The sequence below is a fragment of the Tamandua tetradactyla genome, chromosome 23 (genome assembly GCF_023851605.1).
Source record: "Tamandua tetradactyla isolate mTamTet1 chromosome 23, mTamTet1.pri, whole genome shotgun sequence".
NCBI classification, from domain to species: domain Eukaryota; kingdom Metazoa; phylum Chordata; class Mammalia; order Pilosa; family Myrmecophagidae; genus Tamandua; species Tamandua tetradactyla.
The window spans coordinates 24,592,072-24,608,982 of record NC_135349.1 but is presented as its reverse complement, the minus strand read 5'-3'; the positions used below and the strand labels follow the sequence as shown (position 1 = coordinate 24,608,982).

At 46.7% G+C, this 16,911-nt stretch overlaps 1 protein-coding gene across 2 annotated transcripts; it reads right to left on the bottom strand.

The window, feature by feature from the left end:
• Positions 1 to 372: 372 nt before the first annotated feature.
• Positions 373 to 6,440, bottom strand: LOC143667291 (uncharacterized). 2 transcript variants are annotated; one of them, XM_077141322.1, is made up of 5 exons: positions 6,332 to 6,440; positions 6,045 to 6,080; positions 5,121 to 5,264; positions 4,677 to 4,832; positions 373 to 732 (listed from the first exon to the last, which is right to left on the bottom strand). In XM_077141322.1, the coding sequence occupies exons 2-5, from the start codon at positions 6,048 to 6,050 to the stop codon at positions 619 to 621; spliced, it is 420 nt and encodes a 139-aa protein (XP_076997437.1). In that variant the 5' UTR covers positions 6,051 to 6,080; positions 6,332 to 6,440; the 3' UTR covers positions 373 to 618. The 2 variants fall into 2 exon arrangements, with proteins under 2 accessions (XP_076997437.1, XP_076997436.1); XM_077141321.1 differs by having other exon boundaries at positions 6,045 to 6,194; positions 6,332 to 6,434.
• Positions 6,441 to 16,911: the final 10,471 nt, after the last annotated feature.

Here is a 16,911-nt window from a genome sequence, read left to right as displayed (position 1 = left end):
AAAGGAGGAAGGTGTGGGCCAGCCCTATGGGGGGGTAGGGGAGGCTTCCTGCCCACTCACCGGCACTTCTGACAAAATTTCTTCCTTCGAAATCCCTTGTCACAGGAAATAACTCTTGGAGCAGAGATCTGTGGGGAGGGTAAGGGGGACTCAGGTCATGTGACCCTCCCTGCCCCCTTCCTGCTGGCCCCATCTCCTCCCCTGCCTCTGGGACTTGATGGCAGCTCTTGGGAGTCTCTGCAGCCCATTTCTTTAGGAGAGCAGAGATAGGCACTCACCCTCCAAAATAATCCCCCCATGATGCTGTGTGTGGTGGGCAGGGTCCACCACACTCACCTTCAAATGTTGATAGTTTACTTGGGGGGGGAGGGGGGAGTGGAGAGCAGGGAATCTGCCAGAACACTAGTTCCTCTCTCTTCTGGCCCTCCAAGGCATTTGCAGTCCTACTGGCCAAGGGCTCCTTGAGTCCTGCCCCACAGGGAGCCAGGTGGTTGAGCTGGGCAGGCCATTTGTGGTTCCAGCAGCCTGGAGAAAAATGTCCTGAGGCCCCTTAGGGAGGAGGGTGCCACGAGAGGCCTGGGGGCTGTCCATTCCCCAAAGGGTAGGGACCCTGGGTCTTCATCGGAGCTTGATCTCAAAGCAGAGGCAGTTGAGGCTCTGGCAGTCGGGAGGTTGGCAGGCACAGGCACAGTCACAGAGTGGACAGCAGTGGGGGCAGCGGGGGGCCCAGCCCTAAGAGAAAGGAGAAGAGGGGTGAGGGAGGGGGGCGAGAAGACAGGGAACCACAGCCTGAAGCTGTTTCTCTCTCAAGGAAGAAGGGAACAGTCCCATTTGTCCAGTGGAACAGAGGGAACAATCCCTCATTCTTGGGAATAGGGCTGTTGAGAAATCAGCCTTCAGGCAATGGAATGAACAGGGAGTTGAGCTGGAAGAAATTATTCAGGAGGTTCTCTCCTTCCTCCATTTTATAGATGAGACCAAGGACAGTGACTGGAACATGCTGGAATTTGGGTGTTCCAATGTCCAGCTCAGAGGAACTTCCTTGTCTCATGGCCTCTACCATTATGCAATTGAGAGTCTGCAGACAACAAAGCACACCCATGTTTTCCTGTCTATCAAAATAACTTGTTGGTTTTATGGAATTTGTCCTCTGCACGAGACCAAACTCCTAGCTCTCATTCATTTTTCTTAGGCAGTCATTTCTGAGCACCTACTCTGTGCAAAGCACAGGGCACATTCATGAATGATTACAATTTTTTTTTCTAGTTTTCTTTGAAAATGGTTGTTTTCACATTTTAAATTAAAAAACATTTTTTAAAAGTTTCATCTCTTTAGCTATCAGTACCCTGATTAGTGTTCTTTTACAAAAAGAAGAAATGGAAGCTCAGAGATGGGAGTGACTTGCCCAAAGGCACCTGAGTAGGAAATGGAGTTGCTTCCAATCCTGATTCCCCCACCTATGGGCACCTAAGGCCAGGAACACCTGCTGCTTCTGGGGATTGCAAGGGCAGGGAGAGCTCATTCCTGTTCTCCACAGCTAGCACAGGGACTCTTTCCTGCTCAGCAGGTATCTGAGATAGGAATGAATGGATGAATCAAAGCATACCATTCTTCCCTCTTTAGGCACTGAAGAAAAAGAAGAGGGCTTCTCAGTTCCCAGGGAAAGCAGAAAGTCTGTGTCTTGGGGAATAGGAACAGCATGTTCCTTGGAGACAGGGAGAACCATCCTACTCCAGCCCACTCCTCTCCTGCCCTGAGACAGAGCTGATCTGGAGCAGCCAAAGGCATGGACTGGAGTCAGGCCAAATGGCTGGAATATGACACACCCAGGTGGCAGGGTGACAGAAGATTGACTCCTTGAGGCTGAAGGCAGAGCTAGTGACAGTCACAGTTGCACAGTTCAATCAGAGACCAGGCCAAGCCAGAAATAGAGGAATGACATTTCAAAGAGCTGAGGTTTCGGGGTGCGGTGTCATGACAAGTTGAGATCAGGTATTGCTAGGGGCTTCAGTGAGGAGAAGGGATCTGCCCTCTGCAGGGTGGGGGGTTTGAATTGCGCTGGTGCCTCCATCATCAGGGGAATTGCAGTATCATGATGGCGTATGAGTAAACTGGTTTCCTTGTGTTCGAAAAGGTGTGGTATGGGGGTGTCTCTGGGGAGTCCCAATCTGGGGATCTAATCAGTTCTGTGGGTTTCTGGAGGATCACACGTCATTCTCTTCACAAAATCAGTGGCTGAGAGAAGCTTCCCTGCCTGCACCATGGAGAAGAGAGTATTAAAAGCATCTCCTGGCTCTGTCCACTGGAAGAGCTTTAGATCAAGTCATTAATAACTGGCCAATGGAACTCTCGACTCTCACCAGCAGCCCATGGCTCCAGTGGAAGGAATGTGCTGTTTAAGTATATTAAACAAGGGCTCCACAGACTCTTAACCCTTGGGTTTCTCAAGGTTCTGCAGTTTAATATCTCTGGGAATTATTTTGCTGGTTTTGTGAGGCCAGCATCATCTTGACTGCTTAAGAGCTCAATTTCCTCATCTCTGAAAGGAATACATTGCCTTTTTCACCAGGTCCTCACAGGGAGTCAGTGGGAGGAACTCAGCTGGATGCCTGCTTCAAGGTGAGCCCTCCATTAGAAGGGCCCTTCCTGGGATCACATACATGATCACTACTCTATTTCCCCCCAGTAGGAGTTCTTGACCCTGGTGTGTATCACAATCACCCAAGAACTTGTGAAAAGTCACAGGCTACATTTCCATCCCAGTCCTACTGAATGGGGGGCCTGGGTGCCTGGATTTCCTTTGAAGCCTCATACCTGCTTCTGATCACACCATTTCTCACCCACTTTTACAATTACCTCTTGATTTCTCTATGACCTTCACCAGAACTTAAGCCCTGTGGGGCTAAGACCTTGTCTATCTTGATTCCACTGAGCCCCCAGGGACCAGCCCAATGCCTCAACAGTGACTCCACAAATTTCCCAAGGGAAAGGGTGAATAGGATCCTCTTAAGGAGCCTACCAGAGAAGCAGAGCAGGCAGGTTTCTCCCCCAGGAGGAACATATCCTGGGTCCATATCCTGCCTGGCCCAGTTGTATGATCTCACGCAAGTCACTCAAACCTCTTAAGCCTCAGTTTCTCCAGCTGTAGCATGGGCAAGAGCTTTGGAACCCCACAAACAATTCCACAAATTTGTGGTGGTTATGGTTGTAATCCTAAGGGAAACTGAAGAACAGAGACACCTATGGGTACTTTGTTGAAAGACAGATCAGAGGGTGAGAATGACCCTGCTTCATCCTCCACCATTCCGAGTCCCCCAGAGTTGGGAGCTTTTGCTACCTTGGAGGGGAAGGTAGGACAAGCTAGTCCCTCCTTACATTGCCCCTCACTCCATCCTCACCCCCAAGGAGGCGGCAATGAGCCCTTGGCTTTTGACTTCATGCTGGCAAAAGAGGAAAGGGAAGCCTTGCAAGGAGAGCGGGCCAGAAACCATTTTGTAATTGAGCATTTCCTATGAGAGTTTAGGACCCACCTTTACCCTCTTTTCAGCCCCAGCCCTGGAACCCCTGCCACAGCTATGCCTGGGAAACCAGAAATACACTATTTGAAAGAGGAGGGCTCCTTGCCCAATAATTTATTTCGAAATTGAAAATTTCTTCCAGGGATTTACACCAACTACAGTTAGCTCAATTAGGAATTTGCTAGGGCTTGGTCTTTTATGCTCACCCTTCCCTTCGATGCCTTCAAGGTCATCATTCCAGAGAGCAAGAGTTTTGCTGTCCAAATCTCTGAGCCCAAAATAATCACTGCCTGGGAAGGTGGTTGATGACATTTCACATCTTTAAACCCATAAACACAAAAATGGCCTATCTTCCATGAGACAGACTTCTCCCTGAGGATTCCATTTCAACTGACACTGTGGAGCAATTTGTTGGTTGAGGCTCTAGTGTGTAACATTGGAGAAGTGACCACAATTCCCTCAGCCAGTTCATTCCATTGCAAAAAGGAGATAATAATACATATACACAGATAGGTGGTGCTGATGTGATGCCCAGATAAATAGAGAAAGTTGCAGCTGTGATGAAACAGTATGTATGGGACGGCCCCAGTTTTGCCTCAAATAGGAAAATACAGCAGTGAAAATATTGCATATTAGTATATGAGGGATACATGAAACACAGCTACCTCAGGCTGGGTATGGTTTGTAAAGTAACTTGTGTTTTCTATTAGGTACTTCTATCATGCATTCTTTGTAAACAACACTTTTGTCATCAGGAAAAAAAAAAGAGATAGGTTTTTTAAAATGCCCAATTTTGAGGCTGATGGGAAGAAAGATAATATTGATAAAGTGTTTGGCACAGTGCCTAGAACATAGTTTTCACCCAGCAAACAGGAACAACTCTGCCAGGGGTTCTGCTTTTTCTTCTAGTACCTTTTTCAGAAGCACTGACAATGTGCCATACACTTTACACATCCCCTTTTTCCAGCCGTCACCCTATTTATGCTTGTAGTTATTTATGTTTATGTTGTTTTGGGCTGTCTTGGCCTGACCCAGTACCTGGAACTGTGCCTGGCTGAAAGTAGGTGAGTTTACTAAACGGTGTCAAACTAATAAATGAATATATGGGTAGTACCTAGACTGGGGCTCAGTGAGTCTGGGGACAGGAAGGGCACTCACAGCTTCAGTGGGTCGGGGGCAGCAGGCATCCAGGTAGTGGGCAGGGCTAGGCAGAGGGAAATCGCAGGCTTCTGCACAGGTCCAGCAACAGTCCTGTGGTCCCGAGGCACTGTGCTTCCTGCAGGTAGAACTGCAGTCTGTGCAGCAGCCCTGAGCCTAGGAGATGACAGGGTTCATGATCAGAGCCCAGCAGCAGGTACGGACAGGTGGACTCTTGGCTTTTGGGAGAGGGACAGGAGAAGGTTCATCTGGAGACAGGAGGAGGGACCCCTTGGTCCCAGGCAGGAAGGAGATAGGTGCAGGGATTTAATAGCAAAGAGGAATCAGGGAAAGTGCCGTGGATGGAGTGGGGGTTGGGGGGTTGCGGGGGGGTGGAGCATGAAAGGATGACCGGGTCCCTCTTCCCTGCAGAGCCCACCCTTTATTCCCTACCAGTCCCCTCACCAGCAGGCAGTGCCTAATCAGTAGCACTAGGCCCAGCAGCAACAAATAGATGCCCACAGCGATGAAAACGATGGCCGGGATAGGGAGCAGCAGGGAGGGGCTGCTGACAGGGGCCGGGGTTGGATTCCACGATCTAGAGGAGGCCTGGGTGAGCACAAGAGGAAGGGGTGACAAGGAGGCAGAGAGGTGGCTGGGAGAAGGGAAGGGATAACTACTGGATGATGAGGAGAGAGTCAGTAGGGCCAAACCCTGACTTACTATCTTGTCTCCCAAAGCTGCCCTTTTTTTCATAACATCCCCATTTCAGTACCATACGGGCTTGTTCGTCATTCTAGACTTTTCTAAGACTTACTGATCTTCCTTTCAGAATGGCTCTCCAAATCGATCTCTGGTCTCTGACTCCACTGCCACTACCTTTACCCACTCCTCAGCCTGCATCCCTGACCCCTGTCTTCCAACCTACAATTTTGCCCCTTTCCACACTTTCTTTGTGTGTCCCTCCTGTCCTTACAGTCCATTAGTGGCTCCCACTGAGTCAATTCAAACATCTTGTCTTAGTGACAAAGCCCTGCATCTAGCTATGCCCACCTTCTCTCTCCCTCCACCTGTACACTCCAGCCACACTGAAACCCAGCAGTTCCACCATCCTCAGTCTCACTCCCAGGCCTCTGCCCAGACTGTTCCCTCTGCCGGGGAGGCCTTTTCTCCTGGCTCTCTTGTCACACTCCTCCTCCCCTTGCCAGGACCAGTGGGTAGTCTCCTCCTGGGAAGCCCAACTCTGGCACTTTCTCTGTTTTACGGCTCTTGGCCTGAGTTGCAAGGGCTTATGTTGGGTAAAGATATCCTCTCCCCAGTCCAAGTGAAGCAGGCAAAGTCAGGGTGAGTTTAGGGTGCTGAGAGGCCACACCAGCGAGGGGAACTCACGTCCATGGGACAGGGAAGCACCAGTCAGTCCCGGAGCTGCAGGGGAGAGAAGTTCCTGGGCCTCAGAGGCTGTGAGGGGTCGCTGAACCGTGATGTCCACTCCCCTCCTTACAGGTCCCGTTTGGGGAAACTGAGACTCTGCGATGACCCCTGAACCAGACCATGGGGATCGGGAAACCGAGGACTCGAGGGTGGCGTCTCCCTCGCAGGCCCCGGCCCGGCCGAGGCTAACACCCCGCCGCTGCCTCCACCCCGGGACTCCCGCCCCCGACCCATTCCCCTGAAACCTGAGACCCGCCGGCAGTTCAGGGATCCCGCGCAGCGCTGGGTTTAACCCGCCACGGGTGTAGTGCCGCCCAGAAGTCTCCCGCTGCTTCTTGCCGTTGCCATGGGGACTGGAGCGTTGTGTTTACGGCGGCCTGCAGGCCCCAAAATACCTCGGACCCGTCTGGCCCTCAACCACCAGTTCTTCTTACCTGCCGGCCAGGGGACCTTCCCGCCGTTCCTGAACGGCCTAGGCCGGATCCTGCTGCCATACTGCAGCCTCTGAGGCCCAGGAACTGCAGGAGGTTCTCTGGGTCCTGGAGTTCTACCAAGGGGGGACTCAATCACCAATTTGTCCTGTGACTTGGAAGAGAAACTGCACCTCGCTGAGTCCCTTTCCTCACCTACAAAATGCCTCATAGGAAAACTGTTAAAATCAAAACGACTCGTTCATTATATGGAATCATCTTTAATATTTTTCAACCTGAACGCTTTTCTCCATTTTTACTGATGGCATCCTAGTTTAAAACTTCATCAGCTTGTCCCCTCACACTTCACATCACTGTCAAAGTGATTTCCCACTACCCACATCAGCTCTTGTTTCTCCTCTGCTCCAAAACTTCAAAGGGTCCCCACTGCCACCAGGATAAAGCCCAGATGCTTTAGCCTAAGGGTAGCACCCTCCACTCAGCCTGCCTGCCTTCTATTTATATATTCCCAGCCTATGTATAACTGAGAAATCAGGACTTAAGGGATGATTTTGATTGCTGAATCATTATATAAATATTCCTTTTGGCCCTCTGGCATATTGGAGCAGACAGGGAAACACCTGAAATCTCTGGATTGTAATTCAGCTGCCTTGATCTCTGGTAGTGATTGTATAGCCCTTATTTTCTGCCCCTGTGATTGTAAAAACCTTGTGACTAACCTTCATTTGTACCTAATTATCCAGCTTTTCAACTTTAGAGTCTTATAATCACTAAAGACAGCCCCTAATGTTTAATGTTTGCTAATGAAGGGTCTTGGGTTCGCCTGGAACTAACCCACCCCAAGTCCCAAATTATCTTGATGACAGAGATTGGATCTAACTAAAGTGGGCCCACCTAACACGTGCAATAGCTTAGACTTTAACCTACAAGTCACCTAGACCTCATTCCACCATTTTCTTTCATACGTTCTATGACTTAAGCATATAATGAATCTGCTCATACTCAATAATCAGATCACTTCTAATGACATCATCTGGGGCCACGGCACTCATTATCTTAAACCCTGCCCACTTTTCCTCTATTAAAACTACCTGAATTACTGCAATTTGGGGAGACAGATTTTGAGCGGCTAGGCCATCTGCTCTCCTACTACATGTGTTGTAATAAACACTTTCTCTCTGAAACCCCAGTGTCTCAGGAATTGGTTTTTGAGCATGTCAGGCAAAAGAATCCACAGCCTTTGTCTGGTAACATTATGGGGCTGTATTCCAGGGCTGTAGGATCTGGGGCTCTAGCAGAGAGTAAGACAGACAAAATTCCTGCCCTCGTGTTGCTTACATTCTATCGGGAGGGGAGGGTCAAATAATAAATACACAACCGAGATTGCTTTGTGCCGCCCCCACCAGTTCTTTCAAGCCTCCATCATAGAATCTGTTCAAAGTTCCTGAACAAGCATATAGAATTTCATAACTCCATGTGTTTTGCAGATGCTGTTCCTGCTTCCAGGAACCCCATTCCCCTGAAACACTCTCTCATCATCCCTCAAGCCTCTGCACAAATAGTGTTGTCTTGGTGGGGTGTTCCTGCTAGCCTCAGGTGGAGGAGGCTTCGCTTTGGGCTCTAGGTTCCCACAGCACCATAGGCAGACTGCTAGCCTAGCACTAATCACAAGATATTTTAATGATCTGTTTTAGTGTCTGGCTGCCCAATTGGGCGGGCAAGTGCCTAGGGCCTGGTCTAACTAATGTCCGTATCCCATGCCCTCGCACCTGGCCTAGCTTTGGGTGCCCAGTGAGTCATCACTGATTCTGTGAATGAATTGCATCCAACTCTACCCACAAATGAAGGCTTGTCATTGTTGTAATTTTACAGATGCCCTAGTTCCGTTGCTCTCGGGGGGGGCTCACTCATTTATTCTCGACCTTTTTAGTTCTACACACCCACACATGCTTGCTCACACGCACACTCACATAAACACACTTTCCCCAGCAAAGCCACAGAATTTACACACAACTGCTGCATCCTGGCATTTCCCCCCGTAAGCAGTGCCACCACACACCTACCCCTACTTTTGTAACAGAGATATTAGGATTTAGGGGATGATTTGATTACTGAATCATTACATAGATGTTTCTTTTTACTCTCTAGTGTATTCAAATAGCCAGAAGGAAAGACCTGAAACTGGTGACTTGTAATCCAGTTGCCTTGATCTTTGATAACCATTGTGTAACTGTCTAGCCTTTATCTGTGACTTGGGATTATAAAAACTTTGTGATTCTCACCCCCTTTATCCGGTGGTTTTCCAACTTTAGAGTCTTATAATCACAAAGGCAATTTCCTAATGTTAATGAAGAAACTTGATTCAGCTCAGAACTAACCATTGACTTCTTGTAAGGGTTAGCTTAGTTCTGGCATAGCTCCACTCCTACAATTTACATTTGTAAATTGTAGCTGGTCATTCTCGTTATTGTAATAGTAACAACTCCATCTCCCCGTGGTTGAACCCATAAAAACCTTGAACTTCTTAGACTTGGGGAGACAGATTTTTAGGCCCAAAGGCCATCTGATCTCCTACTTCACACCTAGCAAGAAATTCTCTTTGAGCCCTAGAGTCATGCACTGTTATACTTACTGGGCAGAGAACCCACTGCCTTTGATCGGTATGACTTCCATCCATGTTCTCCAACCCTGATGCACCTCACCATAGCTGTTCCCCCTCTGGGGATTTCCTACCGCAGAAGGCAGAGACAGAACTGTTAGCATCTGGCTCCCCCAGTCCAAGTCTCCCCTCCTACCTCTAGCCACACTGAGAGATCTCAGCCAATCCTCTGCCAACCTCAGCCCTCTCAGAGGGGGCTTCAAAGCCCAGAAGCCTAAGTGCCCCCAACGTCACCATTGTTGATTCTAAGGCAGGGTCAGATTACATTCTTGGAGTTGTCTTCTTGTCTGCCTCTATGTCCTTTGCAGAAAATCCCGAGGACCAAGATGAGGTCAGTTCCTAGCATCAACCCCAGAAAAGACCTCAGGTGACACCTACCCCCTCCTTCTTCAGCTCCTGCCAAAGGAGAGAGACGTCAGCCTTGGCAAGGCCTCTGGGTGCGCCTGGGGCCTGCAGCAGCCAGGCTCACTGCTGATGGTGTTCTCTTCCGGCCCCAGGCTCATGCATTATGCATGAGGGTGGACAGTGCACCAGGCCCGTTCGTTTGTCACAAGACAAGCCAATTGAAGGAGGGACACGCACACACTACTTTCCCAAGGCCCCACTTCAACCCACATCACACCATTTGTTGGGGGCAGGGAAGAATTGATTTCACAGTAGCCGGATATTATGTACACATAAAGTATATTTAGCTCTGCCTGAAGTTCAGAGCTGGAGATGTCAGGTATATAGTATCAGCAGTTCTGCACTGCCCTTGGGAATGAGAGAAAAGGATTATGTATCCCTGGTCATCGCAGGGTGGGTGGAAGATGTGAGAGTCAGAGGAGGCCCTGAAGATGAAAGAAGCTGCAGCAAGTTTGGGCCTGGGCGTGGGAAGGAAACCTGGGAATTTTTATTTTGATCGAATCTTTTCAGGTCCCTCCTATGGACATCAGACAATATTGTCTCCCAGAGATTAAGAAGTGCCTCTTTATTATGCAAATGAAAGGCCTGTGGTTAGGCTCCGAGGGAATAAAGGCATTGAGCTGAGCTATAGTTACCGTCAGTAGAGAGGCCCATTCAAAGAACTTATTTTATTTAATCCTCACATTAGATCAGAGGGGTAGAAACCATTATTTCTATTGTATAGATGGGAAAGAGTTATGGCCCAGTTGTGGGCCTGTGTGATTTTGGGCAAGTGAATTGCCCTCTCTGAGCCTCAGTCTTCCTCATCTGGGAAGTGGAGGTTACTATAAGAGACCGGCAGGGCTTGCTGGCAGGATTGGAGGAAGTGTATGTAAAGTAAGTACCAGGCATAGAACAAGGACTCGTTAAAAAGTATAAGGATGACAACAGCTGAAAGGTAATGACGATTCACAATGTGCCACATGGGAACTGTGCTTTATATATATTATTTCATTAATCATCCCAGCAGCCCCATGAGGAAGCTCTGCTATTGCCTACATTTAATAGCTAAGGAGCCTGAAGCTCAGAGTAGTTCAAGCACAAGACACCTGGCTAGTGGGCGGTAGAGCCAGGACTGAGCCCAGGCCATGGGACCCAGTATAGAAACAATCGGGGCTCGGAAAGGTTCTGAAATGTGGTCAAGGTCACACAGCCAGTCTATGCGAGAAAGTGGGGGGTGGGTGATGGGTGCTGGATCCTTGGTTTTCTGACTCCCAATCACCTACTATGCACTTCCGCTTTTTCTGGTGGGCAGAAAAGGACTGGACTTGCTTGGAGCGCTACCGAACCCAGGACAGGTACAAATCAAAGTACTAAATAATAAATGTTGCGGGCACACTGGCCCGGACTCTCCCCAGATCACGCGTGGTGGGTGGGGCGGGGGGTGGAATCGGACCCTTGCCTGGGTATCGAGTGGGAAACAGTCCAGTTCTGGCTGCTTATTGATGACTTGTTTACAGTCTTCCAGGAGATCAGGGGCGCCCGCCTCCGCAGCTCGGCGGCGGCGCTGCTCCCGAGAGAGGAGGAGTCTGGAGGAGCGCGAAACGGTGAATTCAAGGCCCAGGGCCCGCCGTGTGTCTGGGTCTTCTAGGCCTGCGTAGGGGGGGTGGGGGGTGGGGTGGATGAGCGACTCGCCCGGGAGCCAGGCTGGGGAGGGCAGGGGGGTGGCGCGCGCCTGGGTGGGCACTGCCGTGGGGCCACCCCGCGCCGCCCCCCCTCCCTGCGGCCGCTGCTGACAGCTTTCCCGAGGCCCGCGGGGCGGTGGGCTGAGCTAACTCCCATGCCAGAACTGCCTGGCCTTGTCTCCCTTCCCGGAGCGGACTCCTGAAGGTGCTCAGAAACTCAAAGATCACCTAGACAGGGGTTTCAAAGTGTGTGGCGTGCATCCCGGGTGGGGTTTATTTTAAGGGGTCCAGAGGTTTCAGGGGATTGGCAAGTAAAGCAAAAACCACGAGAAAGTTCTCCTCTTTCCAACTCCCTTTCCACACTTCTCATTATGCTAGGAGAAAGTCTCATCTTGCTGCCAGAAGTCCTTTAACACCTCTCTGCTTGGCTCCTACTTCTCTTCTCTTCTCTTGTCTTTTATTTTAAACAAAAGCAGGGCAGGATTCCACTTAGGATGCACAGCAGGTGATAGCATCTAGCTAAAATGTAATAACATGTTTTTTTCTTCTTGTTCTCTTTTGTTACTGTCTACTGACAACAGGCAACTGATTTTCTATTTTCAGTGGTGATATAAAGTTTCCTTTGAAAGCCTCTGCTAAAAAGCAGGGACTCTTTAAGCCAGACCATTGGTTCAAATTACGGCTCTGCCACTTACTACCTGTGTGACCTTAGGCAAGTCGCTAACCCCCTCTGTGCCTCAATTTCCTCACCTGTAAAGAGGAGGCAGTAATGGTATCCAATGGTGCTGTGAGGATTACATTAGGTACTATAAAGAGCTTAGTTCCCTGCTTGGCATCTAGGAAATGCTGTATAAGTGTTTCTTAGTGTTGGGTCAAATAAGGCAAAACAAAAAAACATAACTGAGGTTTGGAGAACACTTCTTTGAACCTATCCTACCATTTTGGCCAAGTTAGGACCCTGGTGGGTCTCTGGATTCCCAACCCATTTACCCATCATTCCAATCTTGGACACTTAAACTCTTGAGCCTCAGTTTATTCCATCTGAGAAATGGGATTGATAGTGTCTCCTCGGATGTTGAGAAGGTGTGTGTACAGGTGGCTCTAGCAGGTAGGAATCCCTATAATGCCTTTCAGGTGTTCTCAAGAGGGTCTCTAACACCTTCAAGGGGATGTTAACTTGGTTTCTTGGGGTGGGATGGGGAATGAAAAAACAGTCTTTCTTTAATGTATAAAGTCTAGATATGCAGACAGCACTTAAGCAGATATAAAGTACAACTATGTTATTAATTTGTTTTTGTTTCTAGTATCTTTATTTTGTAGTTACAGAAAACCTTATGATAGAACTCTCTATTTCTAAAAACACTTAAGAGGTGTTTTTGAGTGATGCAAAATCTATTATTTTAAAGCTATGGGTTTCAAACTCCCTGTGGTAGTTAGATTCAGGTGTCAACTTGGCCAGGTGAAGGTGCCTAGTTCTGTTGCTGTGGACATGAGCCAATGGTATGTGAACCACATCTGTTGCTCATTATATCTGCAGTCGGCTAGGAGGCATGCCTGCTGCAATGAATGATGTTTGATTTAATTGGCTGGCGCTTAAATGAGAGAGCTCAATGTAGCACAGCCCAAGCAGCTCAGCATACCTCATCTCAACACTCACAGCTCAGCCCAGGTCTTTGGAGATGCAAAAACAAATCACCCTGGGGAAACTTGTTGAAACCCAGAGGCCTGGAGAGAAGGCCAGCAGAGACCATCCTGTGCCTTCCCATGTAAGAAACAGCCTCAGTTGAAAATTAGCTGCCTTTCCTCCGAAGAACTAACGAAATAAATCCCCTTTTATTAAAAGCCAATCTGTCTCTGGTGTGTTGCATTCTGGCAGCTAGCAAACTAGAACACTCCCCAAATCCAATTCAGGATGTTGAAAAGTATAAAACAAAAATAGAATTCTATTATAATCATGAATACTTATTAAAAATTAGAAGTTTCATATTTCTTTTGTCAAGAAAGTTGAAGTGATAAGTTTTGTTTTCATTTGTATATTTTTCTTATTATCTAGGTTTTCAACCAATTCATAGACAAAAACAATTTTAACAATAGTGGCATATTTCAGTTCAGTAATTTTTTTTGCAAGCCAGTGTTTCACAATGCATACACATTAAGCCACAGCAATTTAGTTTTGTGTAGAATTCAATTTCTTTCATGGACTCAAATACACCATGGCTCAAATTCTTTTTTTTTTTCTTAACATTCTTTTTAATTGTGAAATAAAACATATACAAAAAAGCAATACATTTCCAAGTACATTTTAACAAGTAGTTTAGAACAGATTTTAAAGTCTGGTGTGTTATTAAATTTTTATGAGGAAATCTATAACCTCTCTAATAAAAAAAATAAATATAAAAAATTTCATGAGGGGTGGCAATTGGATGGTGGTGGGGTCTGTGAAAAGGTTCCCTAGGGGGACAACAATGAGAGTCAAAGTTGAGAAACACTATTCTAAACCAAGGTTTTTCCAACTTGGGTCCTTGGGTCATTACCCACCAGTGGGTCGTGAAATCAGCTGAGTGGGACCTGAGCAGCATTTGGGAAAAACAATGAAACAGAAAAGGCCACCGTGCAATGCATGTAAGGACCAGTAAGTATTGTGAGAAAGTTTGGTTTCCGTTTATGTGTGTATTCATGGACTGAGTCACAAAATAAAATGGATATCTTGTGAGTCACTGTAAAGAAAAGTTGAAAGTGATCCCTCTAAACCACTGTTTTCCTTTTTCTCCATTTTCTCTCTCCAACAAGCCCCTGCAGCTTTGGACTGCTCTGCTCTAAGGAGGAAGAAATGGATGACTAAAGAAGGAAATGTTGGAGAGACTTCAGATCCAAGTGAAGTTGGGCCTGAACTTTACCAGCTCATGGCCCATGAGCTTCCCCCCCTTCCTTCTCCTTTATTCCAGGGTAAGCCACATACTCAGAGGAAAATGACTGTCCCTCAGCACTAGGGAGAAAAATTCTTGTGCTTTGCAGCTCCAAGACTGCCTCTCCTCATTCCTACGGTTGCTTCCCCTCCTCTTCCCTTCTCCCGCCTTGGAAGGCGGCAGTCACATTGGCCCAAGTTTAATTCCCAACTCTGCCACTTACTATGTGACCGGAGCCAAGACATTTCTCTTCTCTGAGACTGTAAAATGTGGAAATTATTCATAAGCTTGTAGTGAGGATTAAATGAGAGTGCATATCAAGTATTTTAGCGTGGTGCCTTGTATACAGCAGGTGCTCATACTCGTAGCTAACAGGTACTGAACACCATGTGAAGAAGTTTCTATGCATTGCCTCTAATCCTCACACCAGGCCTCCCCTAGAACTGGGAAGGTAACAGAGTTGGAGAGGAGACTTTGGAGACTGACCGCCTGGCTTCAAATCCTAGCACAGTATCAGTTCATATGTTTAAGAGCCAACTGTATTTCTATGTATATTGCCTTCTCGACCTTTTATAAAGGAACTTTCCTTATAACCCTGCCCCCCATAATGATTTCAGCTTATATCATATTAGCTAGACCTCTGACTGCAAGGGAGGCTGGGAAATATAGTATAAAATAGGCACATTTCATTCTCCAACAAAATCAGGAAGTGAGAGTGGATACTGGTCTGGCAACTAAAAGCCATGCTTTCGATTATCTTATCTTGCTCTTGGGTTTACCTTTAATTTTCAGAGGCCCATTCAGAGGGGATAAAATGAAGAAGCTAAAGAAAGTAAGAACTAACAGAGATAAGCTCTGAAAACATGACTGAATTGTCTGTCATCAATGGTGTTTTGTATCTCTTTTTTTTTCCTTTCTTTTTTTTCAGTTCCATTAAGGAAAGTTTATGAACTTTCTGTGCATCACATTGTAGAGATCAATCTATCCATAAATATGGTTGAAAAAATCTCAGCTCAGTCATTACTTGGCTGGGTGACCTTGGGCAAGGTTTTAAAGTTCTGTTTGCTTCTGTTTTTCTCATCTCTAAAATGGGTACAATAATAATCCCTACCCACCCGGTTGTTTTGAGGAAATAACTTAATATTTTTAAGCACTCAGATCAGTGTCTAAGTCATACTAAATACTATATAATTTAATAATTGTGTATTTTACAATTTAATTCTGTATTTTATATAATAAATATATTTTATAACTTAATTTAATGCTATATATAATAGCATTTCATGAGCTGCCATTTATTATCCCAACTTCACGGGCCCACAGAGGTGGTCATTTGTCCACCATTATTCAAGGAATGGAAGAACCTAAATTTTTTTCCATTTTTAAAAAATTTTTATTTATACAACATACAAGCCCTTGCATTCCTAACAGACAAACATTCCGTGCATGGTGTACAATCAATGGTTCACAATATCATCACATAGTTGTATATCAATCACCTTGATCATTTTTTAGAACATTTGCCTCACTCCAGAAAAACACATAAAAAGAAAAGAGAAAAAACTCATACATACCATACCCCTTACCCCTCCCTCTCATTGACCACTAATATTTCCATCTATCCAATATATAAATATATTTTAATTTTAACATTTGTTCCCCCTATTATTTATTTATTTTTAACCCATATGTTTTACTCATCTGTCCATACCAAAGATAAAAGGAGCATCAGACACAAGGTTTTCACAATCACACAGTCACACTGTGAAAGCTATATCATTATACAATCATAAGAAACATGGCTACTGGAACACAGCTCTACAGTTTCAGGCACTTCCCTTTAGCCTAATGTACCTTAATCTAAAAAGTGGTATCTATATAATGCGTAAGAATAACCTCCAGGATAACCTCTCAACTCTGTTTGAAATCTCTCAGCCGCTGACACTTTATTTTGTCTCATATCTCTCCCCCTTTTCGTTGAGAAGGTTTTCTCAGTCCCTTGGTGCTGAGTCCCAGCTCATTCTAGAATTTCTGTCCCACGTTGCCAGGAAGGTCCACACCCCTGGGAGTCATGTCCCACGTAAATAGGGGGAGGGCAGTGAGTTTGCCTGTTGTGTTGGCTGGAGAGATAGGCCACATCTGAGCAACAAAAGAGGTTCTCTGGGGGTGACTCTTTGGCCTAATTTTAAGTAGGCTTAGCCTGTCCTTTGCCAGGATAAGTTTCATATGAACAATCCCCAAGATTGAAGGCTCGGCCTATTGATTTGGTTGTCCCCACTACTTGCAAGAATAGCAGGAGTTCTCCAAATGGGGAAGTTGAATTTTCCCCCAAGGGGACATTGCAAATACTTTTTAATTCACTGGGAAGAACCTAAATTTGTTGAACAAATTTTTTTAATTTAAATTGCAGTTTAACTTAAAGTACCTGTATTTTAAGAGTAAACCTCGAGAATGTTTACATATATAGACACCCGAGATCTACAACAGAACATTCCCAAACCAGGAAAGGGTCCCTGGGGTCTACTCCCAGTTGGCCTCCACCTGCTCTCCCTAAAACGTTCTGGTTTTTCACGGTAGATGTTCCAGTTCCACTCCTGAAATGAGCTTCCAGCAGGTGCTGGAAGGCCCCTTCCACACACCCCTCCCCTGCTGGAGTAAGCCCCTCCTACCAGGCAGCCAATGACAGGACCCGCGTGTAGAGAGACTGGCCAATAGGAGGAGGACATTTTCCAAACAGTCCGCCAATGGGAAGGCGATATT

Bases quoted from the DNA above. Each gene is read 5' to 3' on its own strand.
- LOC143667291 (XM_077141322.1), bottom strand. The intron at 4,833-5,120 runs GTGAGGGGACTG...GTCATCTCCTAG, and splicing joins TGATTAGGCACTGCCTGCTG to GCTCAGGGCTGCTGCACAGA. The intron at 733-4,676 runs GTGAGTGCCCTT...CCTTTCTCTTAG, and splicing joins GCCCCCGACCCACTGAAGCT to GGCTGGGCCCCCCGCTGCCC.